The sequence below is a fragment of the Scophthalmus maximus genome, chromosome 16, assembly GCF_022379125.1.
Source record: "Scophthalmus maximus strain ysfricsl-2021 chromosome 16, ASM2237912v1, whole genome shotgun sequence".
Classification (NCBI taxonomy): Eukaryota; Metazoa; Chordata; class Actinopteri; order Pleuronectiformes; family Scophthalmidae; genus Scophthalmus; species Scophthalmus maximus.
Window position 1 is genome coordinate 2,179,765 of NC_061530.1, and position 23,822 is coordinate 2,203,586.

Consider the following 23,822-nt stretch of genomic DNA (forward strand, 5'->3'; position numbering starts at 1 on the left):
TCTTCCCCATTTCTCTCCTCACCCCAACCGGTCGAGACAGATGACCGCCCACAACTGAGTCCGGTTCTGTAAGAGATTTCTTACTGTTAAAAGGGAGTTTTTTCTCTCCACCGTCGCCAAGTGCTTTGCTCATTGTGGGGTTTGTTGGGTTTTCCCTGTAATATTGTAATATTGACCTCAATACGTAAAGTGCCTTGAGATAATGTATGTTGTGATATGGTGCTATACAAATAAAATTGAATTGAATTGAACCTCTTAATATCCAAATAAGTTAAGTGGGGCTGGTAACATGACAACTAAGATGGGGCATCCCAGTTCAATGGTAACAATAACATGGAATGACTCAGTAAGGCTGCTTTCAGACATGCACTGGAGCCCAATGATTTTCCTGAACTTCTCCGGAAGGGCTGTAATATTATTATTATAATGATTATAATCAGCATCAGCGTCTCGTGCATGCTCTACCCAGAGAACACAGAATATTCCGGAAATGTTCCTTCTGTTGTGAACAAGACTGACTTGGAAAATCTTCTGCTGTGTTCATCATATGTGAACAGTAAACTCGGGATGTCTGGAAGCAATTTTGCACACATTTTATGGAGTTCATGTCTGAAAACATCTGAAGACTGATACTATTTGTGGCTTTTTCTGGGCTTGCTTAAGAGAGCAGGAAGAGGTGAAATTAAGCAACTTTTAAACTTGCCAGATGTTCTAAGCATGAGGTCATGCATACAGATTGAATTTGCAGCTGAGATCTGATCACACTGCAAGACGGACTACTGAAGATTACTTTGCTTTAATGGCCACACAACCAGTATTAGTAGAATTTGGTATAATGTCACTGTATGTGGTCTGGCCATTTGGCCCTATTCAGACAAGATTTACAGATAGAGATTGCATGTTAATGCCAGCTGTAAATGAGGTAAGATACATGTTTTACTACCTACCTCACACATCTGGAGCTGAAAGAGACGCCGCTCCTTCTCCATCTCCTCAGCAATCTCAGCCCCAGTGATCTCAGTCCGGATCATCCCATGCTGTTTTGCATGCTCTCGCTTCTCCTTCTCTATTTTTGTACTGATACAGAGGAATGGACAAATCAATAAAATAATGCACCTGTCCTATTCACATTTTTTCACTTTGTGTGTAGGTTTTTGTTTTATAATGTATTTGTGTGTAGTAACATCTACAATGCTCCTGGAGGAGCCAAATAAAAGCAATGCACATTGCAGTGTTTGATCCATTAACAAGTCACTACAATGAGCAAGATGATGCAAATATGCAGTATTCCAAGCAGACCTATCCACTTACAACTTGGCTTCATAGTCTTTCCAGGCTTTGTCAAAGGGCTTTTTTATGTCCTGCAGAAACACAGGAGGACAAATATCAGCAAACTACAAAGAGGTTACCATGGGGACCAAGTTAAACAGTGAGATGGATCGCTACCAGAGACACAGCAAATGCCTCACTCCGCTCACGATTTATGACCTGGGCGCCCAGCAAGTGACTGCTCCCCTCCTTGTATTCGAACATCAATGTTTCATGACGCAGTTATTTGCCACTCACTTCAGGCACAACACAGAGGCCGTGTTTATTTCCGCAACATTTTCAATGTGATCTAAAAAAAATCTGAACCCCTTAAATTCCCAATCTCTCTAATAACTCTTTCTTACTCACATACAGAAACTAAGAGATGAATAGGGAGATGTGCTGATGTAGGAATTTTTTCCCTGGCCCACTGCTGAAACCTCTTTTACAGTAAATCTTACCCCTTTCACGCCTTTCAAATCACCCTTCAGTAGTGAGTCCAGGGTGAAGATCACATTGTGGCTGAGACTCTGGAGCTGAAAGAGGACACAGAGAAGAGGAAGAAAAATGCCATGAGTAGCCGAAGCTTGATATAACTCATTCATCTATTCCACAGAGGTCCACCTTTATCAAAAAAAGTATTAAAAACACAGTTCTAAATCCTGCTGGTAAAATACTAAAACCGTCCATGCCCAGTTGCTTAATAAAATAGCATTATATAGTTATGATCCTAGAATTAGCTGATTTTTTTGCCAGTGTTTATACATCCACAGAGACATAGAGCAGTATTAACATTAAAGGTAGTTTATTTCTGCCCATCCAATATTCACTTTCCTTGTGAATCTGTTTTTGGTAACCATTTCCTGTCTCTCCTTCACTTTGTCTATCACAAAAAAATCTTGGGTAGGGATGTGTGCTTGAGGGTGTAACGTCACCAACCACCATCCATACAGAACTTACTAGTCATACTCTAACCACCAGAGCAGTAAATTAAAACATTCTTGCTGCCGGAGATGGAAGAAAACAGTAGCAAAAGTCAAGCCCAAAACAGCAAGTGAAGGTGGTCTACTGAAGAATTAGCAAACGTTTGACATTGCCAACAGCTCGGGTTGCCAGAGCTATGCTCAGCAGTTCTAACCATTACGATCAGCAAGGTAATTTATGTACAACAGTACTTAGCATAAGTCCTTGTTGTCCACACAGACTCACAGCAGCGGTCAAGGAAGTAAACAACACTTAATGGGCGCTAATGTGCTTCTTAAGAGCCTGTCTTGCATATGGCCAACGTCAGAATCAATCTTCCACTGGCCAACTGCCGGAGTGCTCTAACAGCCCATCCTGGAAACAGTCTCTGTCTCTTCGTTTTCCCTTCCTATACGATTTTCAGAAGGAATATACACAGGTGCTAAAAAGCTTGCAACAACGCAGCCAAAATCTTCACATTTAAGCCAGTAACACATGTAGGACATGTAGGATATGCACTATTCATCAATACTAATTTGTAAAGCGCGAACACAAAAGAGACTCTTTATGGAAAATTTTGCTCTTTCTATCCACGTGAGGACAAGAGCACCCACAATGGCAGTAGCATTCACTAGGACAGGCTCTCTAAGACATTCATTTTAATGATAGTGCCAGTGTTGACATGTTGGACTCACCAGGTTCTTTAGCAAGGCTGACAGCTCCTTGGTGAGGGAGGAGAACTTCACAAAGGCCGTTCCCAGGTCAGGGTTGTCCCGGCTGATGAAGTTGCTGCCAAATTTATCCAGAGCCTGGGCGTAGTTTTCTTCATTTTGAACGTGGTCTGAGTTGAAAACGGAAAGGAAAGAGAGGTCACCCAGTCATCAGTATATCTGACCTGAAATCTGCCTGGTGATTAGTATGAAATGGAATGGTCTTTGCAAAATCCCCACAGGAATACACTGCAGGTACTGTATGTTGGTATGTTAGTCGAAGGGAAAAAAGCGATCAACCGCCCCCCCTGAAAAGTCAAATTCATTTTAATAAAAAAACAAACAAAACAAAACAAAACAGTAAACCTAGGGGAAACACTGATATATGTGTATATCTATAAATATGTACTGTTTTGGTATAAAAACTCAGAATTTCATACTACTGCTGATACAATGTCAGCACTAGTAATAAATGATATGAAAAATCTGGCATATTTAAGAGACTGATTGACTGTCTTTGAGTTTGTGCAATTTGGTGCGGCTTGATTTAATTTAAGAGGACTGTTGGGGCCTTAGCAAAAATGTTGTTATTATTATTAATAATACTAATATTATGCTATAATAATGGCAAGATGTAACAAAAGTGAAAACATGAAAAAAAATATTTCTGTAATACACCTATTTGTTCTTAACAGCAACACAGACAAACACCTGGAACAAAAAGGTTTGAAAATCTTCTTAGTCCAAAAGACGTTCATGAAAACACAGATGTGGCAACAATTCTCAGCCAATGCCTCAAAGTTCAAAGTTTCTCTCATGACCCATTGTTTTTGTCATTGGTCAAACAGCAGCAAAAAATTTGTCCTTGTAGTTAAAGGGGCAGTAAGCAATCCAATACACTTTCAAATTCGGTGATAATTTCCTCGCGGTCCGGTCCGCTAGCCGTCGTTTCTGTGTGTGGATCTTTAAATTGAAAACTAAAAAATGGTGTGGACCACACCTCACAACACTGTGTGTGCAGCACTCTCAAATGACCCTAAAATCGTATTAAAAAAATTATACCAGTATGCACAAACATCCCATTATATCTGATCACATACAGTATATATTATATACAGTAGAATATACTTTTCTCACAATAACTAGATCTAGCCAAAAAAAACTAACAATAGCTAGCAGAAAACTTAGACGGTCAACTTAGAGCAGCTATATTTGTTTTGAGCGATTACAGTTTTCATCCTACAGCTCACAATGAGAGTAAATTAGCTTTTTATGTGGAGAACAAACAGTTTTTGTTGTGTGTACAAACATCTGAAACTATCAATTTACAGGGAGGAAGCTGCACTCAAAAGTACAGTATTCAGTAGAAAATTACTGAGGATCTCTGTCACAGCAAAAACAAACTCAGGTGTTTGTTTCTTGGACACAGAAAAACAATCCTGATGTTCAATAAGATATCTAAGAAATTCTAGTCTTTCAACAGGGGATTTCCTTTGGAAAAGGGTTGTGAACCCAACTGTTGGCTAAAGCATATTCAGTCTTAATTAATTTTTTAACAGTATCTCTCACCTTGTCCTGAGTTGTAGATGGCCTTCACTGATTTCTTCACCTTCTGCAGGGAGGTTCGATCCTGGTCTAATGCCTGAAAAACGACAACAATGGTTTTAAGACCTCTAAATGGTGGTCCTTCTTTAAGAACATACTGGAAGCAAACACATCAAAACACTGCACAAATATTTTCAAAATTCAAAGCCTTTATTTGAATGGTGTGGCAAACCTGAAGAATGGGCATCGGAACTAATATTTGCTCAGTCATTCAAAGATTGCATATTCCTTCAAACTAATGTAGAGTGTCAGGTCAAGCACCTAGTGCTTGACCTGAATGTGGCATAAATCATTATTTCAACACTGCTGACTGACGGAGAAAACCGTCGCTATTAGGGCAAAACAAATAGGCTGTGTATCCAATTTGATCATGCCCAGCTTATTTATTCAGATTATTATCCTTGCTGAAAATTTTAAACGCAGGGAAAATAAACTGTGCCACTGTCGTAGTGTTAGAATTAATTATCTGTCTCACTTCGTTTTACTTTCAGAGATTTAGAATCCAAAGCACCAGGGAGTTAAAATAATGACCACTATAAATAGAAAAACACTAAATTTTCACCCACAAATTAACGATTGAAGAGATTGAAAGAAGAGTAGAAGATTAGGAACAGTAAACAACGATGGATGACCTGGTGGTATCTGGATTTGAGACAACCCACCGCACATATGCACAGATCACAGCAGGTGACGAGGAGGGTGAGGATGCACCAAAAGATGAATTGCACTCACTTGAGCAGCAAGTCATTATGTTCTTCAACAACAAAGACATTCTTATAGACAGTAAAAATAAAGCTGCTTGTGACACTATACCCCGAAAACAAAACAACAGGCCAAACAACATCCTTTCAATTTGTGAGCAGAAAACATTAAGTTGAGGTGCTAAAACTTGCAAAACAACTGAAGGGCACAGGGGTATATGTAAATTAACATCTCACAAAGAGAAACGCCGAGATTGCAAGACAAGCCAGAATCCTGACAAAGGAAAAGCAAATTCAGGACACTTGGATAAGGAACTGCAGAGTAATGATAAGATTGAATGGTACACCAGAACAGGATAAAGTAATCGCCATCAGGGATATAAGGGATCTTGATCGGTATAAATGAAAATGATGAATATCATGGTAGTGAGGTTGTATAGTGTGGAAATGTCATATTTTTATTTCTTTTTTTGATGTGTTGTGAAATGTAAGGTGAAACAGTTTGTTGGTGACAAATCCGGTATAAGGGGATTTTGTGAATACACAGATTTTAAATCTTTTGACTTTCAAGATCACAAACTTTGAGTTCGAAAATTACATTGATCCGGAGATTCACCTTCACCTGTAAGGTCTGAAAATCGCTCTGAAGAGTTAATCCCGGTACCTAACAGCAGCCAGGGTACCAATGGCTCTGACATAGAGGTCTGTGCAGCCCTTCAAGTATATGCCTCCCCAGACCATCCCTGACCCACTGCCAAACTGGTTATGCTGGATGATGTTACAGGCAGTTTAACAATTACCATGCCATCACCAAACCTAATTCTTGCCTGTCACATATGCTCAGTGTGAACCCGTTCTCATCTATTAGGTGAATGGGACGCCAATGGCGGACGTGCCATTGTGGTGTTTTCTCAAGAATGGCAATCGAGGTGCATGGTGCTGGGCTGTGAGCAAAGGTCCCACTAAAGGATGTTGGCCCCTTATGCCACCCTCATTGAGTCTGTTTCTGACATGCACACCAGTAGCCTGCTGGAGGTCATTTTGTAGGGCTCTGACACCGTCCTCTTGTTCCTCCTCGCACGAAGGAGCAGCTACTGGCCTGCTGCTGGGTTGAGGCCCTTCTACTTCATGCTACCAGTATTGACAAGGACAATAGCAGAACACAAAACTCGAAAAAGAATCCGTCAGGAAAGATAAGGAGAGAGCAAATGTCTGTGGCCACCACATGCAAAACCATATCCTTTTTCAGGGTTGTCTTGGTTTTGCCTTTCCGCAGCACCTGTTGTCACTTTAATTTGCGCCAAAGCAGGTGAAATTGATTCACAATGACCTGTACTTCCTAAATGATTGATATCCCTGAAGTTTAACTGACTTAGTGTTATACTGTGTCAATTAAGTGTTCCCTTAATTTATTTGAGCAGTGCATATTGTGTCAAATCATATCAGAAGCTATCTCAGGGCACTTTTCATATTGTGCAGGTCTAGACCGTGCTCTTTGTAACAATTTACCAATTGTATTTCATACTTCCTATTATAATTCCATTACTTGCAGAACGAATGAGAGTCGGGAGATTCGAAAAACACAGCTTGTTTTGGCCAAATGATTTAAGATTCGAGCAAATATCCCACCCATTTTAACCACAGAGAATTGATCAATAACTTTGCTGTGTTTGCTCATAATAGATGATAAACACCTGCAAACACACCATTACATCAAGGCCAGCTGGATAAGAGGAGAGAGGCACACACACCAGCGGGCAAAATAAATTTCACAACATAATAAAGATGTCCTTGACCTCCCCTGGACAGTTTAACATGGCTCTCCCCCAATTATGGCAGCAGAAGTTTGTCACCTTTCTGCCCTGCGGCCCAAGCCCTTTGATCCCCAAGCTCATACAAGCAGACTTTGCTACCCTGTACCTACTCACACTGCCTCAGTTGATGCTTGGCCCTATGTATGTTTATCTAAACATTGGCCCAAAATTTAAATTTTTAAATTTTTATAGCACCATTATCTTGGCCAAGATTATCTCTGTTTATTATCTTGATAATTACTTTAATGAAAATCTTAAAACAGTATAAAAACATACTAATGATGAAAAGCTTGGGTCAGAACTTGAAGTTGCTTATAAGCTGTCATGAGTAAATGTCTCACAATAGGGAACACCCCTCAGTATAATATACATAATACTTTAAGACTGAAGGTCCAGAAGCTACAAGCCAGTCTTCATTGGAGGTTTTTAGGATACAAAACAATAATTTTGTTGAATGTAGCAAACTACATAACTTAAAAAAGGTTATGTAACACACTGAAGCTATTTTAAGTCAAGATGATCTGTTAGATTGGTGCCTAGCTTAAAAGCAAATTCACATCTTTGTTAGATGCTTTGTCTGCTCTTGACAAGAGCCCAACTAATAAATCGGTTGACTGATTATCGGCCAATATTTTGCAAACATGGTAAATGGACTGTATTTATATAGCGCTTTTCTATTCTTATCGACCACTGAAAGCGCTTTGCAGCACAAGTCACATTCACCCATTCACACACACACTTATTCAGCGCTGCTATTTACCATGCTGTTTTCTATCACATTCATACATTTCTGGTACAGCTGTCACAGGTAGGGTTGCCACCTTCTATGCATAAAAATAAAGGATGCCCGTGCTCCTCGGGGCAACGACCAACACGGACCGAGGGGTGGGGCGTCAGTGGTAGTAAATTTTAATTTAAAATATCACACTAGTTTGAAGTGCTTTATTAATAAGAACATTAGAAATAATGGTATTTAACAGTTTCATTAAAGATAACTGTCCATAAGTGTTTCCTATGGGATTTTGAGAGACTATTGTTGGTAGAGGTCCGAACCTGAGGCTAAGAACTTTACTGTACTAGTAAACAATTATATGCTATAGTAAAGAATTTAATCATAAACACATAGGTATGTATGAGTGTGAATGATGATCAGCACCATTAATATTACAACCTATATGTGTTGTTTGGTCACTGACATCCCCCACCCACATACTATTGCATAAAAGTATAGCTTCATTTGAAAATATCATTATTTGTATATATCTGTCTGTATTATGATTTACATTTAATTTCCACTATCATGTTTTGTGTTCTTCAAAGAAATGAAGTTAATTTTCAGACCCGTCGGTCATATTTCAAAAATCATTCATCTTGGCATGTATGTTGTTAAGGGTCCAAAGAAGTGCAGTGTTGAGTTTCATGACTTATCAACGTAAGACATGCTGTCAATCACGACAACAGTGCGTTCACAATAACAGCGTGATCATGCAATGAGCTGATTCTCCGTTACATGGTTCTGTATACTGTGTCGAGCTTCACCGAACTGAATAAACAGGTGAGCAGCTCTTCGTGCAGCAGCGGGGCTTCCTTGGCCTCCCCTCACTGTTATTCGTGCGTGTGTACGTGCGGGGCAGAGTGACAGAGAGACAGAAAAATAAAAAAAGAGCTGCTTTGCGCAACTGTAGTGTCTTCAACACTGCAAAACACATATTAGAGATCGTTCATGTTGTTATGAAAAGTGTAAACATGTTTTCGGTTTGTTATTGTAATGTAGATTATTTAGGCCCATAGTGAATCAACTGGAGAATCTAACATGTAGAGAGTCTAAACAGGTACCGGAAACTTGCGAGAAGTCCCGATACACAAGAAAAAGTAACGGTACGCCATTGAGCACTGGTTTAATTCTTCCCACTCATATTTGTATTTCTATCAACGCTTTTGCTTGTCTGGTGGAGCAATGATTGCAAAGATGCATTCTGCGATCGGTGCACCCCTACTGTCTATACATTGCTACATCTTATTTGGTAACTGCTTTAGATAAGATACCAAGATTGAGAACATTCATTCAAAATTCAAACAAATTATTACAGAAGATAAATGATAAATATCTTCTCATTGGCCAGCACTGTGTAACTTGCTGAGGTGGTTTGTTGAAGCTGTTTTCTCTCTGCTTTTCATGGGGGGGGGGGGAACAATCAATGAAATTGCACTGTCTTGGCACACAGTCTTTGCAAACCCTTGGCAACAGGCAATCATGCATCCAAACTCTGCTTTCCAAAAGGCTGACAATTATTGATTATAGTCCAAGGATGTTTTTATCTGCGAGCAACCAATTGCAAGCTCCCACTCTACCCAGGGGGATTAGCAAGCATGACAATGCCAAATCATCTGCGACCACTCATCTTTCCACCCAAACAGCAAGTGACGCATACAGACAATTTATTTACTGCTGCTAAGAAAATTAAGCAAGGATCAAAGTAAAATTCTTGGCCATGTGCTGTTCCACTAAGAAATATCTATCTATAATTTGTGCTGTAAAAGTCAAAATGTCAGCGTCATCATTTTTTTAAGTAGAAGTCTTTCAGAGATGGCACCAAGTAGGTAAAGTGCCAAGTTAATGGAGGTGATGGGTGGCCATGCATGGCACCTCAGTGTCAAGAGATTTTTTTCACTAGTGCGAGCGCCACAGTCTGAAATGAACGGAAGACGATTAAGGCCACACTTGAAAAATGTCTTTGGGTTCTGACTTTAAACTCAGAATTCTGACTTTAATCTCAGAATTTTGCCTGTGAACTCAAAATTCTGACTTTATTCTCAGAACTCCGGGTACCTGTAAGGACCAGGACCAACTGTGGTGGGAGAGTCACTTTGTCATGCAGGAGGGGGAAACAGGGTGGCTGAAGATGGCGTCCCTAAATGTGTTTTTGCGTGTCCCAGGGGTCCCAGAAAAAGCAATATTTTGACAGTTTTTCTCGATTGCTCACACACTATTCCTAGACCCATTAAAGCTGCTGTCGGTAGGATTGAGAGAAGTGTGGACATAGTCTCAGAATTCAAATCCAACGACTCCTGCTCCTCCCCCTCCCTCTCCGCTGCACCCGTGCACGCTACCATGGCAACCGAAGCCAGGCAAGGTACGTCACATGACGTTCCCACCGGTAAGAAAGTAACCTGAAGCTAACACAGACTACTGTCTACATTGATAGACTATAACAGTTTCTTAGTGCCTCACGTTATTACCCGTGACTTTTTGGGAAAACAACATTGTCCGTGTTTTTGAACGTGGGCATCCTATATTAGCTTGTTTACGTACCTAGCATTAGCTAGCACGTTAGCTAGCATGTTAGCTACTACAGAGTGGTTACATGGTATGCCTGTAAATGAACAGCTTTATCTTCAGACACATCATTTGTTGCTTTGCAAGATGACTTGCGCTTTTATCTATATTTTATAACATTAGAGCTTTGAGACTGGTACACTGGACTCCGATGAGGAAGTGAACACGGCTGCTTCGACGAGCAGTCGAGCGAGGAGAAGAGGGAGTCGCCTACGAGACGCACCAGGCAGCGGCCGTGGCAGATGGGGCAGAGGTTGGCCTGTCAGCCCCACACCCGAGGAGCTGGGAGCCGAAGACACAGCTGATCTTCATGTGATCAGCCAGTTGGTACCTGCAGCGTGAACTGGTTTCATCCCAAGATGGTTTAGCTTCAGACTGTGCTATATGTAAATGCTGTGCAATATATATATTTTTTCATTTCATTTATTTATTTCAACGTTATATTTTAATATTTATGCAACCTCAGTATTTGCTTTGCAATAAAGTGTATTTTGAAAGTGATTGGTTTCTCATTGCACAAATATAGGCATTAAAAATATATTAATTTGGGGTAATCAGATTCACTGGTTCAGTACTACCGATGCAGTATCTCAAAGAAAAGCATAACAAATTTATCAAAGTACACTGATGCAATATTGTCAAGCTTTATTTTGCACAAGAATAAAATACAGTAGGGGGGGTTGAATATTCCTTCTTCAGCTGTCCCCCCAGCAAAGTCAGCATCTGTGGAGAAAAGCAACATGAGTATGTGAAAGTATGATCCAGGAAAATATATTCCTCCTCACAAATTTATCACATATTTGCAAATTCAGTGAACGTGACACAGCTGGGAATAGCGACACATACTTAACATTTAGCATAGCACGGGATGCTACATTGGTGATAAATAGTGAAGCTAACTAAACAGTATGATGGGGGCGCATTTGGCCGCTAACCACTAGCCATAGCACTGTTGACCTAGAACTAGCCGCCTGATTAGAACTAGCAGCCTGATTACAACAGCACAGTAGCATACGGTCACAGAGTGCGACAATAACATGGAAAATAAAAGATAAATGAAACAGAGATAATTACCGGTCAAGCAGAACGCATCGTTTGTGAACCTTGTCGGTGTCGTCGCTTCTGTGGAGCCGCTCTGATGTTTACATCTGCTCGATCTGCTTCCTTCTTTTAAGCTCATTTTTGCTCGTGGTCTTTGTCTTATATGCAGTTTCTGGCAAAGGAGCCGGGCAGTTTTTTCGATGCTTGGCGTTTTTCTGCTGCGGTGTTTTCAACCTAACTCTGCTTCTGCTGCGAGCTCCTCGTTGTGAAGACGTGAGCTTGGTCGTGACCGAGCGAGTGATGCTGTGCACAGGTTCTGCAGCGCTTAGCCGCTCGTACCCTGATGATTGACAGAGCGGAGAGACGCCCCCTGGCTGTGATTGGAGATTTTTGCTCGGACGCATGGGATTCTGGCAAATGGCATTAAAGGCAGTAGGGGGAGGTGAATGACCCAGAGTCTGTCACAGACGATCTGTCTCACATATTACTACCAGCATATAGCAACAGTTTCAGCAAAAAAAGAAGTTATTTTTGCAAATCCTACCGACAGCAGCTTTAACTAATCATCCCAAACCACGGACACATGCATTCAATATCATTAAATCAAGACATCACAACTTTAACACAATTTCTCAGAAATTGTCAAGTCAAATTGTTCACACACCAATTCAGAACCTCAGGATAGATAGATAAAAGAGCCATGGGGTAGTTTACTAGTTTTGGAACAATGGATCCACCTGAAGGAAGAGGAGGAGGATGAAATTCATGCAACTGTTGTTGACCATGTCCTTGTCCATGTGAGGTGGATGACGGAGGCTGGGCAAAGAGTGCAGCCAAATCTTAACAGCTTTACTATAATACAAACCTTCAGAGAGAATAATAGCTAAGTAATTTACATACTGCTCTCCACTGTAACTATGGATTCCTGTACTCTGTGCTGTTATAGAACATACATCTACTTAGGCATGGGCTGGTTTCTGGTTTCAAGGTATACCACGGTTTTTCAAAAAGCCACTAATAAATGAAACCACTAATATTTCCTGTCATACCATCCCAAAGGTATGAACTGTCCCCCCAAGTTAAAATGTCAATGTTGTAACGCATGTCGTTACCTCAGTGGGCTCCCTCAGCACAAAGCGCACACGCAGTCCGGACTCACAATGAGCACTTTATTCCCTGACACATGCTTAACTCAAAAATAATGTATTTTAATTCCTTTTGCGCTGCGCTGCCCGGTGTTGTATGAGTGAGAGAGAGAGGGTGGAGCAGGGATCGAGTGTGCCGTGAGTTTGGCTAGCTAATGTGCAGTGCCGTTGGCAGTCTGTCTCAATCTAATAAATGCTGCAGTACCTTTAATTTAAATTAGATATCTCTGTGCGTCGGAGTGAGATGGCGCTTCCCAACTACAGTATGGTCTGGACACTTTACAGGAAAAGACCAACACCAGCTGCTCCGGAAGGCATTATAGTTGATTAGCCGACTCACCGCACCTGTTCTAATCATGCCAATGCTAGCACTGATCTGCTAAGACGGTTCCCCATCGGGTGTCTCTTCTACAGCTGAGCGCCAGAACCACACTCACCTCAACAACTCTCTCTTACATGAGCAGTAGGCCTACAGAGCAGTCAAACAATCACCATCAACACTTTAGAGACTGCATTTATTACATTTTATCTAGAAGTGTTGTTGTTTTTTCAAGAAAATAATAAAATTATGTTCTATCTGTTAACATATGTTTACTAATGTTCCAAATGTTCTATATGTTATTTAAAAATAAAATGCATTTTGGTCAATCGCAGGAAAAGAAAATTTTACCCAGAGATTTACAATAGCACATTTTAGAGGTGTGCGATATGGTGAAACCGCAGTATTTCTGACCATGGTTATCATACTGTCAAAATCTCATACCAGCCCATGCCTACATGTACTGTAGCTTTTGTGCTGTATGCTGTCTGAAATGCATTGAATTACTGTACCATATTACATACAGGTACAGTGATTTGTAGTTACGGTATGCTCCTAGTTTGTTAATTGAATGGTTTCCCATCAGTACTTCTATTTTTCAGAACTCAGAGACGACCACCAGATGGAGGTAGGAAACGTTAATTTTCAGAAGCACAGCACAGCACAGATGAGAAAAAAAATGTTTCTACTTGAGGTACGAACTTTTTCTTCTTTACACTATTTGTGTCTTTGTAAGACTAAAATATTAATTAAACAGTTTTTTAACTTTAATTTAATGTAAATGAAAGCAAATAATTGCAAAAATGGCCTCAAAAGCCCCCAAAAGTGTCACCCTATGTGACCAATGAGGTTAAGGAGGCTGTCTTTCTGGTTCCCGAACAAACAATCCACAGGGGGAAATTGGTAGGTGAAGGGCATGACTGACTGGACACTGTCTCAACTTCCTGCCCGAGGCCTTATCCTCCCCCAGCAGCCCTATCGTTTCCCCTGCACCCGTCCTTTTGCAACCTGGCATTTGGCATCACAGTTGTGCAGTTACCAAGGAGATGCGGTCTTGCGCTTCAACTCAACATGTTTCACTGTGGAGATTGCAGGAAGCTCCTCTGACTAACCAGCCATCTCTCCACTTGTCAGCAGCCCCCTGGGACTCAGTTGTGCCATTATGTTAACCCAGCAAAGACGAACAATAAAGTTCTCAAAATTGCTAATATGCTAAGTATTTAGTAGAAGACAAAAACAGGAAGGGGCACAATTATCAAAGGACTTCCCAAAAGCCAAAACAAGGGGCTAAAAATAATCTTATGCGGCAACTTTAGAGTTTTATTTTTGCTTCCTTGTGCCAAAGGGATTCCCATTTTCTTTCAGGTCCCAATTTCAGCTATTAAAATACACTTAAAAATCAAAAACAGTGTACAGCAATTGCACTAGTCTTGCTTATTCTGTCAAAATTAAGAAGTCACTGAAAAGACAAGTCTGGGTCATTTGATTTTTTTTTCTGTTTTCCTGAGTCTATGTGGCATTACTCAAGCAGGAAGGGTGGGGAGTCATTTTCATTGGCAGGAAACAAATGCACATCCCTTTCTCTGGGCCTGCGGAATGTGAAAAATGAGAGGATGTAACATTTCCAAAAGCAGCTGAGGTCAGATGGCCTATTTTATTTGTCACTCACACAAACACACACACACACACACACACAACTGAAAGAGAGTGATCAACTGTCAGTTGTTATGTAGTGTATGCTTTTTTGAAAAGGTGGGATTTGAGTGGATTTTTTAAAGAGGTAAGTGAGTGGTCCTGGTGATGGGGGTCAGAAGGTTAGTAGCTGATGATTGGAGTTGGCGAGTGGGTGAGTGGCGTTTGAGGAGGTCTGTAAGGTAGGAGGGGGCGAGGTTATTAAGGGCTTTGTAGGTGATTAGCAGGATTTTGAATTGTATTCGGTGCTGTATTGGAAGCCAGTGAAGGTGTTGAAGGATGGGATTGATGTGTTCTCTGGAACAGGAGTGGGTGAGCAACTGGGCAGCTGAGTTCTGGACGTATTGTAGTTATGTAGCCCCCCCAACTCACACTAAAAATAGTAAAAATGTGTAATATCAACGTTTGTCTATACAATGCAAAATGTATTAGTTTCTCTCTAGAGAAAAAATTGTGACTTGCCCCACTATTTGATGATGAATCTCACTCTTTTCTTTTTGCCATAATATTTCATTTCATTTCTCATTTTTTAGCACCGCTCTCAGACGTTTTCCTTTCCGACATTTTGACCAAGCTAGCCTTCTGCCACAAGCATCATCTTAAATAGGCTATGTACGTTACGTTCCAAAACTCCAATGCATGCACATTATTACGCACAACTAAGACTGTCGGCTAGGTCTGCCTTTGAGTTGCAACTGCAAAATGAGTCAAAAAAGGATGAAATTATTCTCAACAGTTCTCAAGTTTCTTGAATTATTTGTGTAATTAATTAATATTTGTATTATTATTATATATCTTGCCTACAGCACCAACATTGGTAAGGAGTATCAGGGAGACCACATGTCCAGTGTCTGACATGGCAACTGAAATGGCAAGGATCAGTGAAGATAACATCTTTTTCAGAGTTTTGAAGTTAAAGTTGCTGTCGGTAGGATTTGCAAAAATAAAAATGTATTCATATGTGCTGAAACTGTCGCTATACCCTGGTAGTAACATGTGAGACAGATCCTCTGTGACAGAATATAGGTAATTTAGCTCCCCCTACTGCCTTTAATGTAATTTGCAAGAATCCACCGCGCCTGAAGAAAAATCTCCAATCACAGGTACGAGCTGTGCAGTGCTGCTCGATCCCTGTGCACTCACTCACTCGCTCGGCCAAGACCAAGCTCACGTCTTCGCAACGAGGAGCTAGCAGCAAAAAACTGTCCACCTCCTTTGCCACAAACTGCATATACGACAAAGACCATGAGCAAAAATGAGCTTAAAAGAAGGAAGCAGATCGAGCGATGTAAACATCGGATCGTGTTCCACAGATGACAGAGCAGCGATACCGAAAGGATTCACAAACGATGAGTTCTGCTTGACCGGTAATTATCACTGTCTCATTTATCTTTTATTTTCCATGTTATTGTAGCACTCTTTGACCATACCATATGCTACTGTGCTGTTGTAATCAGGCTGCTAGTTGCTAGGTCCACAGTGCTATGGCTAGTGTTTAATGGTGTTCATGGCATAGTGGCTGAAAATATGTTTGTGTCCATGCAGTCTAATCGGTTTTGAGAGTTTTCCAGACATGTGTGTGCCGTTGCCTGTGCTCTCGCGGCTAAATACTCCCCCATCAATGTCGTACTGTTTAGTTAGCATCACTATTTATCACCAAATGTAGCATCCCATGCTATGCTAAATGCTAAGTATGTGTCGATATTCCCAGTTGTGGCTACAGTCAGGTTCACGTACTGAATTTGCAAATGCACTCTTCACTTACGTATTTGTTTATCACTGAAGAGCAGACTGTCAAATTATTTATTTTCATATGTGTAATCTCCTGTGTCTTTCAATAACACATTTCAAGACGAGTAGAAGTTCCTGTGTGTGTTTTCCCGAAGCAAAACTCCACTTTATGTACTCAATGATGTATTCCCCTCATAGTATTTCGACTTGTGATAAATTTGTGAGGAATATTTTTTCCTGGATCACACTTTCACATACTCATGTTGCTTTTCTACACAGATGCTGACTTTGCTGGAGGGACACTGTGGAAGGAATATTCAACACACCTACTATTTTATACATATGCAAAATAAAGCTTGACAATAGGACATCATTTTTAAAAAATTGTTATGCTTTTCTTTGAGATATTGCGTCGGCAGTACTGAAACAGTGAATCTGATTACATCAAATGAATATATTTGTAATTCCTTGAATTGATTCAAAAATTATATTGATAAAAAAAAGAAGTAATCTTCACATTGCTGTATATTTATGCAATGAGATCTTTTAAATCTTTTAAAAAAATACACTATTGCAAGGCAAATACTGAGGTTGCATGAATATTAAAATATAACTTTGAAATAGATAAATGAAATGAAAAAGAATGTATTGCACAGCACACTATTTACATCTAGCAAAGGCAACTGAAATTACACCCTCATTGGGATGAAACCAGTGCAAGCAGCAGGTACCAACTGGCTCATCACATAAAGATCAGCAATGTCTTCGGCTCACAGGTCCTCGGGTGGCGGGCCAACACTGCCCGATGCGCCTCGTAGGCGACTCCCTCTTCTCTTCGCCCGTTTACTCGTCGAAGCAGCCGTGTTTACATCGTCATCGGAGTCCAGTGTACCAGTCTCAAAGCTCTAATAATGTTATAAAATATAAAAAAAGGCATCAGTCATTCTGCAAAGCAACAAATGATGTATGTGAAAATAAAGCTGCTAATTTACAGGCCTACCAGCTAACACTCTGTAGTAGCTAATGTGCTAGCTAATGCTAGGTACGTAAACAAGCTAATATAAACTGATTTATGGTCACCTAAGTTCAAAAAAACTGACAATGTTGTTTTCACAAAAAGTCACAGGTAATGATGTGAGGCAAAGGTAACTAAAAAAGGTGTTATAGTCTAGCAATGTCGACAGTAGTCCGTGTTAGCTTCTTACGGGTGCGAATGTCATGTTACGTACCTTGCCTGGCTTCCATTGCCATGGTAGCCTGCGTGGCCACGGTGGGCTGGGAGGAGCTGTGGAGGCAGAACCGAAGTGCAGCGGAGAGGGAGTGGGAGGGAGCAGGAGTCGTTGGATTTTGAATTCTAAGACTATGTCCACACTTCTTTCAATCCTACCGACAGCAGCTTTAAGGATCCCAAAGACGGATCAACATGTCTTTTTCTGAATAGACTGCAGTAACCAAGCTTTTTATCTCAACACTTTCAAAATTAACCTAATATTTCTGTACAAAGGATTGAAAGGGTTTTTGTTCAATAGCAACAATTTGGCCACAAGCTGATTGTGTGCAATTCAAATCTCAAAAATGAATCAACTCATACTTTTAACCAATCCTTAATGTTATATGATGTCACAAGTGAGGGACCAGCACTGCAACCTCAATTCAGCTACAGACGTTAAAAGGTAAAATCAGAAAATGAATAAGCATATTTCCCAATCCATTCTTTTAACATTCTTTTACTGGTGTTATTTCATCAATTTCCCTCTACTCATACTCTGTCAACCCTAATAACATGGATCCATGCTACATTCACAACCTGTCTCTTCCAAATTAATTGATAGGACATGGGCCAAACAAAAAAGTAAAAGCACACTTAACGTGTGGTTTTACTTTTTTCAGAAGATGGTTTCTGTCAATTTAGGTAGTTCTTAACACACTGATGTATGTTCAAGTGTTCATCTATTTGAGTTTGGTTTCATTTGTTTTTTTATGTTATAAAACTGTATGAAACGTAATGATTAACAGCTGACTGGCTCGTGGTTGGTCGAGCTTGTGTATCGGCAGGACCTCAATACTCCACTCCAAGATCTCAACTGCGCAGACTCTGGCTCCAAATCACACCGTAAGTGCAAGATGGTTGCACCTGTATCCTTAATATTTTTGGCTTCATGTTGACCAGTGGGAGGAACTGGAGACATGTCGTCCCTCTTTATTTCCAGTTTATTGGGCAGCTGTGGCCCAGGAGGTAGAGGCGGTCATCTACTAACCCAAAGGTAAGCGGTTCGATCCCAGCTTTCCCCAGTCCACATGCTGATGTATCCTTGGGCAAGACCTTTATTCTACAACATTTAGAGTAGGCTATCCAATCTAATCATGCTCATTTCTTTTTGCTGTGGTTCGTTAAGACCAATTCATCCATTAATTTACAATATTGACATTATTTCAGGAAATGACACCTTGTTTAAGGTGATCCGATTATTCGTTTAAATTTATTGCACAGAGAGAGAGAGAGAGAGAGAGAGAGATGATGTTGTTGATAGTCCAGCTGCCTCACTACGTTCCACACTCGACATTGTCGCCCCTCTGAAAAAGAAGACAGTCAAACGGAGGAGGATAGCTCCATGGTTTATTGCACAAAACACATGCTTTGAAACAGACATCACGTAGGTTAGAAAGGATCCAACTCTAAGTAGCAATGATTTCATGAGCTTCTTTACCAATAAGATTATTACCATCAGAGAAAAAAATAATAAGCTTCTTCCCACTAATAGCACAGACACACTGTCCAGTACAGTAGCCTCTGAACCAACAGTATCGACTAATTTATATTTAGATTGTTTCTCCCCTATAGATCTGGCTGAGCTCACTTCACTGGTCACTTCATCCAAGCCATCAGCCTGTCTTTTAGATCCTATTCAATCAAGGCTATTTAAGGATGGGTAACCTTTAATCAATAGTTCCATATTAGATCAGATCAATTAACTTGATTAACTTTATTAACAGGCTATGTATCAAAGGCCTTTAAGGTGACAGTAGTTAAACCGCTGCTCAAAAAACGACTCTAGACCCAAATATCTTAGCTAACTATAGACCAATATCAAACCTCTCCTTTATCTCTAAAATCCTTGAATAAACTGTTGCTAACCAGTTTTGTGACTATTTACACAGGAATAGTCTGCTTGAAGACTTTCAGTCAGGGTTTAGAAAACATCATAATACAGAAACAGCATTGCTGAAGGTTACCATCGATTTTCTCATTGCCTCAGATAGTGGACATGTTTCTATTCTTGTCCTATTAGTGCTGCATTTGATAACATCGATCACAAGATTCTGTTACAGAGACTAGAACACATTGGGATTAAAGGAACAGCGCTAGAATGGTTTAAGTCTTACTTATCTGATAGATTTCAGTTTGTTAACGTTAACAACACATCTTCCATTCATACAAAAGTGAGTCATGGAGTTCCACAAGGTTCTGTCCTGGGACCGATACTTTTCACTTTATATATGCTTCCTTTAGGCAATATTATAAGAAAACACCGCATCAATTTCAATTGCTAAACTGATGATACCCAGCTGTATTTATCTGTAAAGCCAGATGAAACTAATCAGGTAGACAAACTTCAGGACAGTCTTAAAGAGATAGAGGCCTGGATGACTGATAATTTTTACTTCTAAATTCAGAAAAAACTGAGGTCAATTACTCGGCCCTGAACACCTCAGAGAAACATTATCTGATCATATAGTTACCTTGGATGGTATAACCTTGGCCTCCAGCTCTACTGTGAGGAACCGTGGAGTTATCTCTGACCAGGACTTGTCCTTTGATTCACACATAAAACAAGTCTCTAGGGGAGCCTTCTTTCACCTACGCAATATCAAGAACATTAGAAACATCCTATCTCAAAAGGATGCTGAAAAGCTAGTCAATGCATTTGTCACTCTCTCTCTGCCCCAAAGTGTTTACATAACATGTCATTCACTCTGTTTTCTCTATCTCTCCAAGCGTATCTCTGACCCCAGAGCTGCAGGATCAAAACCCGTCATTATTATTAATAACATCATTGCATTTATAAGTGTAAGTTTGTTTTTAGCTTCCAGCCCTGCCCTCAGAGAGAGAAGTGAGCTGCTCAGCTGTGTGCTTCTCTGTGGTGATTTTGGTGAAGTCATAAGGTGGATAAAAGTTGAGATAAAGTTGAATTTTGGTTCTGCTTTTCTGTAAGGACGTGACTACCTGCCAAGAGGTTTTTATTCATTTGCCAGGACCTGTCTGTCTACATCACGCATCAACGTACCGGCGCCGGTGTTTTGATTGTAGCTAGCGCTTAGCATGCATGTTAACGTCCGACCAACAGTGTGACACGCATCGCGGTAAACGATGGAAGAATATTCAGCGATTACTTTAATGCTAACTAAAGAGGCTTTTAGGTCTCTTTTTTTAAGCTAAATATCCACTGGCTCTAGATGCTTAAGTATGAATATTTTATAGTTTTATAGATAGTTTTAGTTTTTAAAACTACTTTTGAATGTGGGCTAGATCGTTGTTCAAAACAAGACAACAAAATTTCAACTTGGGTTTGAGGGAATTGTGAAGGACATTTTTTAATGTGATCTTTTGATTATTTGACGGTTAGAAAATAATAATTAATAATGATCGATCAAAAAATAATTGTCATTTACAGCCCTTAATGTAACGGGTCGGGAGGGGACCCAAATGCAGCACACGTAGGCAGGCAGACAGTCGGTAATGACTTTTATTTATGGACAGTTCAAGGATAACACTGTGGAACAAACTTGCTTCGTGGGAGAGCACGGAGTGCCTGGGGCGGACACGCCGTGGGAGCCGGCAGGTGAAGGTACCACAGGCGGGGGAGCAGGCAGAGTCCGTTGTCGGGGGCGGAAGGCTGGGTCGATCACCGGGACAGAGACAGAGCAGACAGGTCGGGGACAGGCGGGGTCGATACCGGGGAAACCGTCAGGGAAATGCTGGAGAGACTAGTACGGATGACATAGAACAATCTGGCGATGAGTGCATGGTGGAGAGGAGTATATATACCTAACTGATGAGGGATCTGCTGCAGCTGCGGTGAACAGGTGAGTGGAGTTGAGCTGATGAGGAGGGAGTGGCCGGCAGGAGGGGGGACGTGCAGAGAAGCAGGCAGGAATTGAGAAGGAGGGGGAGATGAACTGAGAGCGGAGATCATGACAGAACACCCCCCTCAAGGGATGGCTCCCGACGTCCCCACTCAGATTCGGGTGGGAGGAGGGGGTGCGGAGGAGGGCTAGTACTCGTCGGAGACGTCTACCTCCATCCTCTCCTCTTCGGCTCCCGGGAGCGCGTCATCCTCGTCAGAGGGGGGGTCCTCGGAGCTGATGTTGTCGGCTTCTGCCGAAACGGCAGCTTTCCCTCAAGCCAGTGTCGCCACTCCTCCAAGGCAACTTGACCGCGAGAAAAGCTCCCTGTTGCCAATATCATAGTTCCTCTCGGCCGGGGATAACCACCTGGAAAAGAAGGCGCAGGGGTGAAGCTTCTGGTCAGTGGCGGCCCTCTGGGACAAGACAGCCCCAACTCCCACGTCGGAGGCGTCTACCTCGACCACGAATTGCCGCTCCAGGTCAGGCATTACAAGAATAGGGGCCGAAGTGAAGCGTTTCTTCAGGGCCTGGAAGGCGTCATGGGCGGCCGATGTCCACTGGAAGGGCACTTTCGAGGAGGTGAGGGCCGTGAGAGGGGCTGCCACTGTGCTGTAACCTCGGATGAACATCCGGTAGGAGTTGGCAAAACCCAGGAAGCCTTGAAGCTGTTTGCGGGAGTCCGGTGGGAGCCAGGTAGTGACAGCGGAGACCTTGGCTGAGTCCATCTGCATGGTCCCCCTCCCTGCGACGTACCCCAGGAAGGACACAGATGGGATGTGGAACCAGCACTTCTCCGCTTTCACGAAGAGGGAATTCTCTAGAAGGCGTTGCAGGACCGCCTGGACCTGGTGGACGTGTTCGTCTTTGGATCGGGAAAAAGATCCGAATGTCATTGAGTTAGACGAACACAAACTTATTGAGCATGTCTCTGGGTACATCGTTCACCAGGGCTTGGAAGATAGCCGGGGCATTGGTGAGGCCTAAGGGCATCACCAGGTACTCGTAGTGGCCGGAGGGGGTGTTGAAATCCGTCTTCCATTCGTCCCCCTTGCGGATCCGGACCAGATGATAGGCGTCGTGTAGGTCAAGCTTGGTGAAGATTGTGGCGCCTTCTAGGAGCTCGAAGGCGGATGCGATGAGGGGCAGAGGATAACAATTCTTAATCGTAATGTTGTTCAGTCTTCGATAGTCGATGCATGGGGGAAGTGTCTTGTCCTTCTTGTCGACAAAAAAATAAGCCAGCTCCTGCCGGGGACGAGGAGGGGCGGATGATGCCAGCCGCCAGAGAATTACTGATGTAGGTGTCCATCGCCTCTCTCTCGGGGGCGGCCAGGGAATACAGGCGGCCCCTTGGCGGAACGGAGTCGGGTTGGAGGTCGATGCCGCAGTCGTAGGGTCTATGTGGTGGAAGAGAGGTAGCCTTGGCCTTGCTGAAGTCAAGGTATTCCATGGGAACTCCCAACAAGTCAGGTGCGGAACTGGACTTGGTGGTCGGCTCGGGTGTGGTTGGCTTGCTTCAGGCAGACCAGATGACAGGATGAGCTCCAACCCAGGATAGCCCTGGTGGTCCAGTCGAGGTGAGGGTTATGACGACGGAGCCAGGGGAACCCCAGGAGGAGCGGATGGCAAGGAGACTGCAGGATGTGAAACTGTATTGTCTCGTGTTGGTTGCCAGAGAGGAGCATGCGGATGGGCACCGTCTGGTGGGTGACGGTCTTCAGGAGGCGGCCGTCCAAGACCTTGATGGGAGCCGGGCAGGGTAGGAGAACTCGACCGACCCCTAGCTGTCTGGCTAAGTCGTCATCGATTATGTTCACATCCGAAAACCAGAGACTATTAGAGTAGCCAAAGTCTGAGGGCCCGGGGCAGCAGTAGTCGTGCCTGGCAAAGGGGACGTAGATTGGAGGAGGGTTTGGATGTGTGGCTCTCCAGGACCTCCACCCTCAAGCCCGGGCTTTTGCTGGTCAATTGGAAACTAAGTGTCCCACTTGACCAGAGAAGAGGCAGAGGTTCCCCACGCGGCGTCTCTCTCTCTCTCCTCGGGGGTGAGACCGGCCCGGCCGATCTGCATGGACTCGGACTCCCTCGTGGGTTGGCCTGCAGGTGGAGATGGCGGCCGGGGAAGAGCTGAAGGACAGTTGGCCGGACGATGATCCGAGCGCCTCTCCCGTCGCCTGGCCTGGATGCGTTTATCAATGCGGGACACCAGCTCGATGATGCCGTCGAGCGAGGAGGGCAGGTCGTGTGAAACCAACTCGTCCTTGGCGTAATCAGCTAGTCCCAGAAGGAAAGCGTCGACCTGGGCTGGCTGGTTCCACTCGCTCAGCCG

General features: G+C 42.4%; 1 protein-coding gene across 4 annotated transcripts in view; it reads right to left on the minus strand.

The window, feature by feature from the left end:
• The window catches only part of asap1b (ArfGAP with SH3 domain, ankyrin repeat and PH domain 1b), an 86,310-nt gene that overhangs the window by 51,043 nt on the left and 11,445 nt on the right, over positions 1-23,822 (minus strand). For all 4 annotated transcript variants that reach the window (XM_047327711.1, XM_047327712.1, XM_047327713.1 and 1 more), the window contains exons 2-6: positions 4,551-4,623; positions 2,967-3,112; positions 1,770-1,844; positions 1,312-1,361; positions 948-1,077 (exon numbers count right to left, since the gene is read on the minus strand). In XM_047327711.1, coding sequence (XP_047183667.1) covers positions 948-1,077; positions 1,312-1,361; positions 1,770-1,844; positions 2,967-3,112; positions 4,551-4,623 — 474 coding nt within the window. The remainder of the gene's footprint in view (positions 1-947; positions 1,078-1,311; positions 1,362-1,769; positions 1,845-2,966; positions 3,113-4,550; positions 4,624-23,822) is intronic.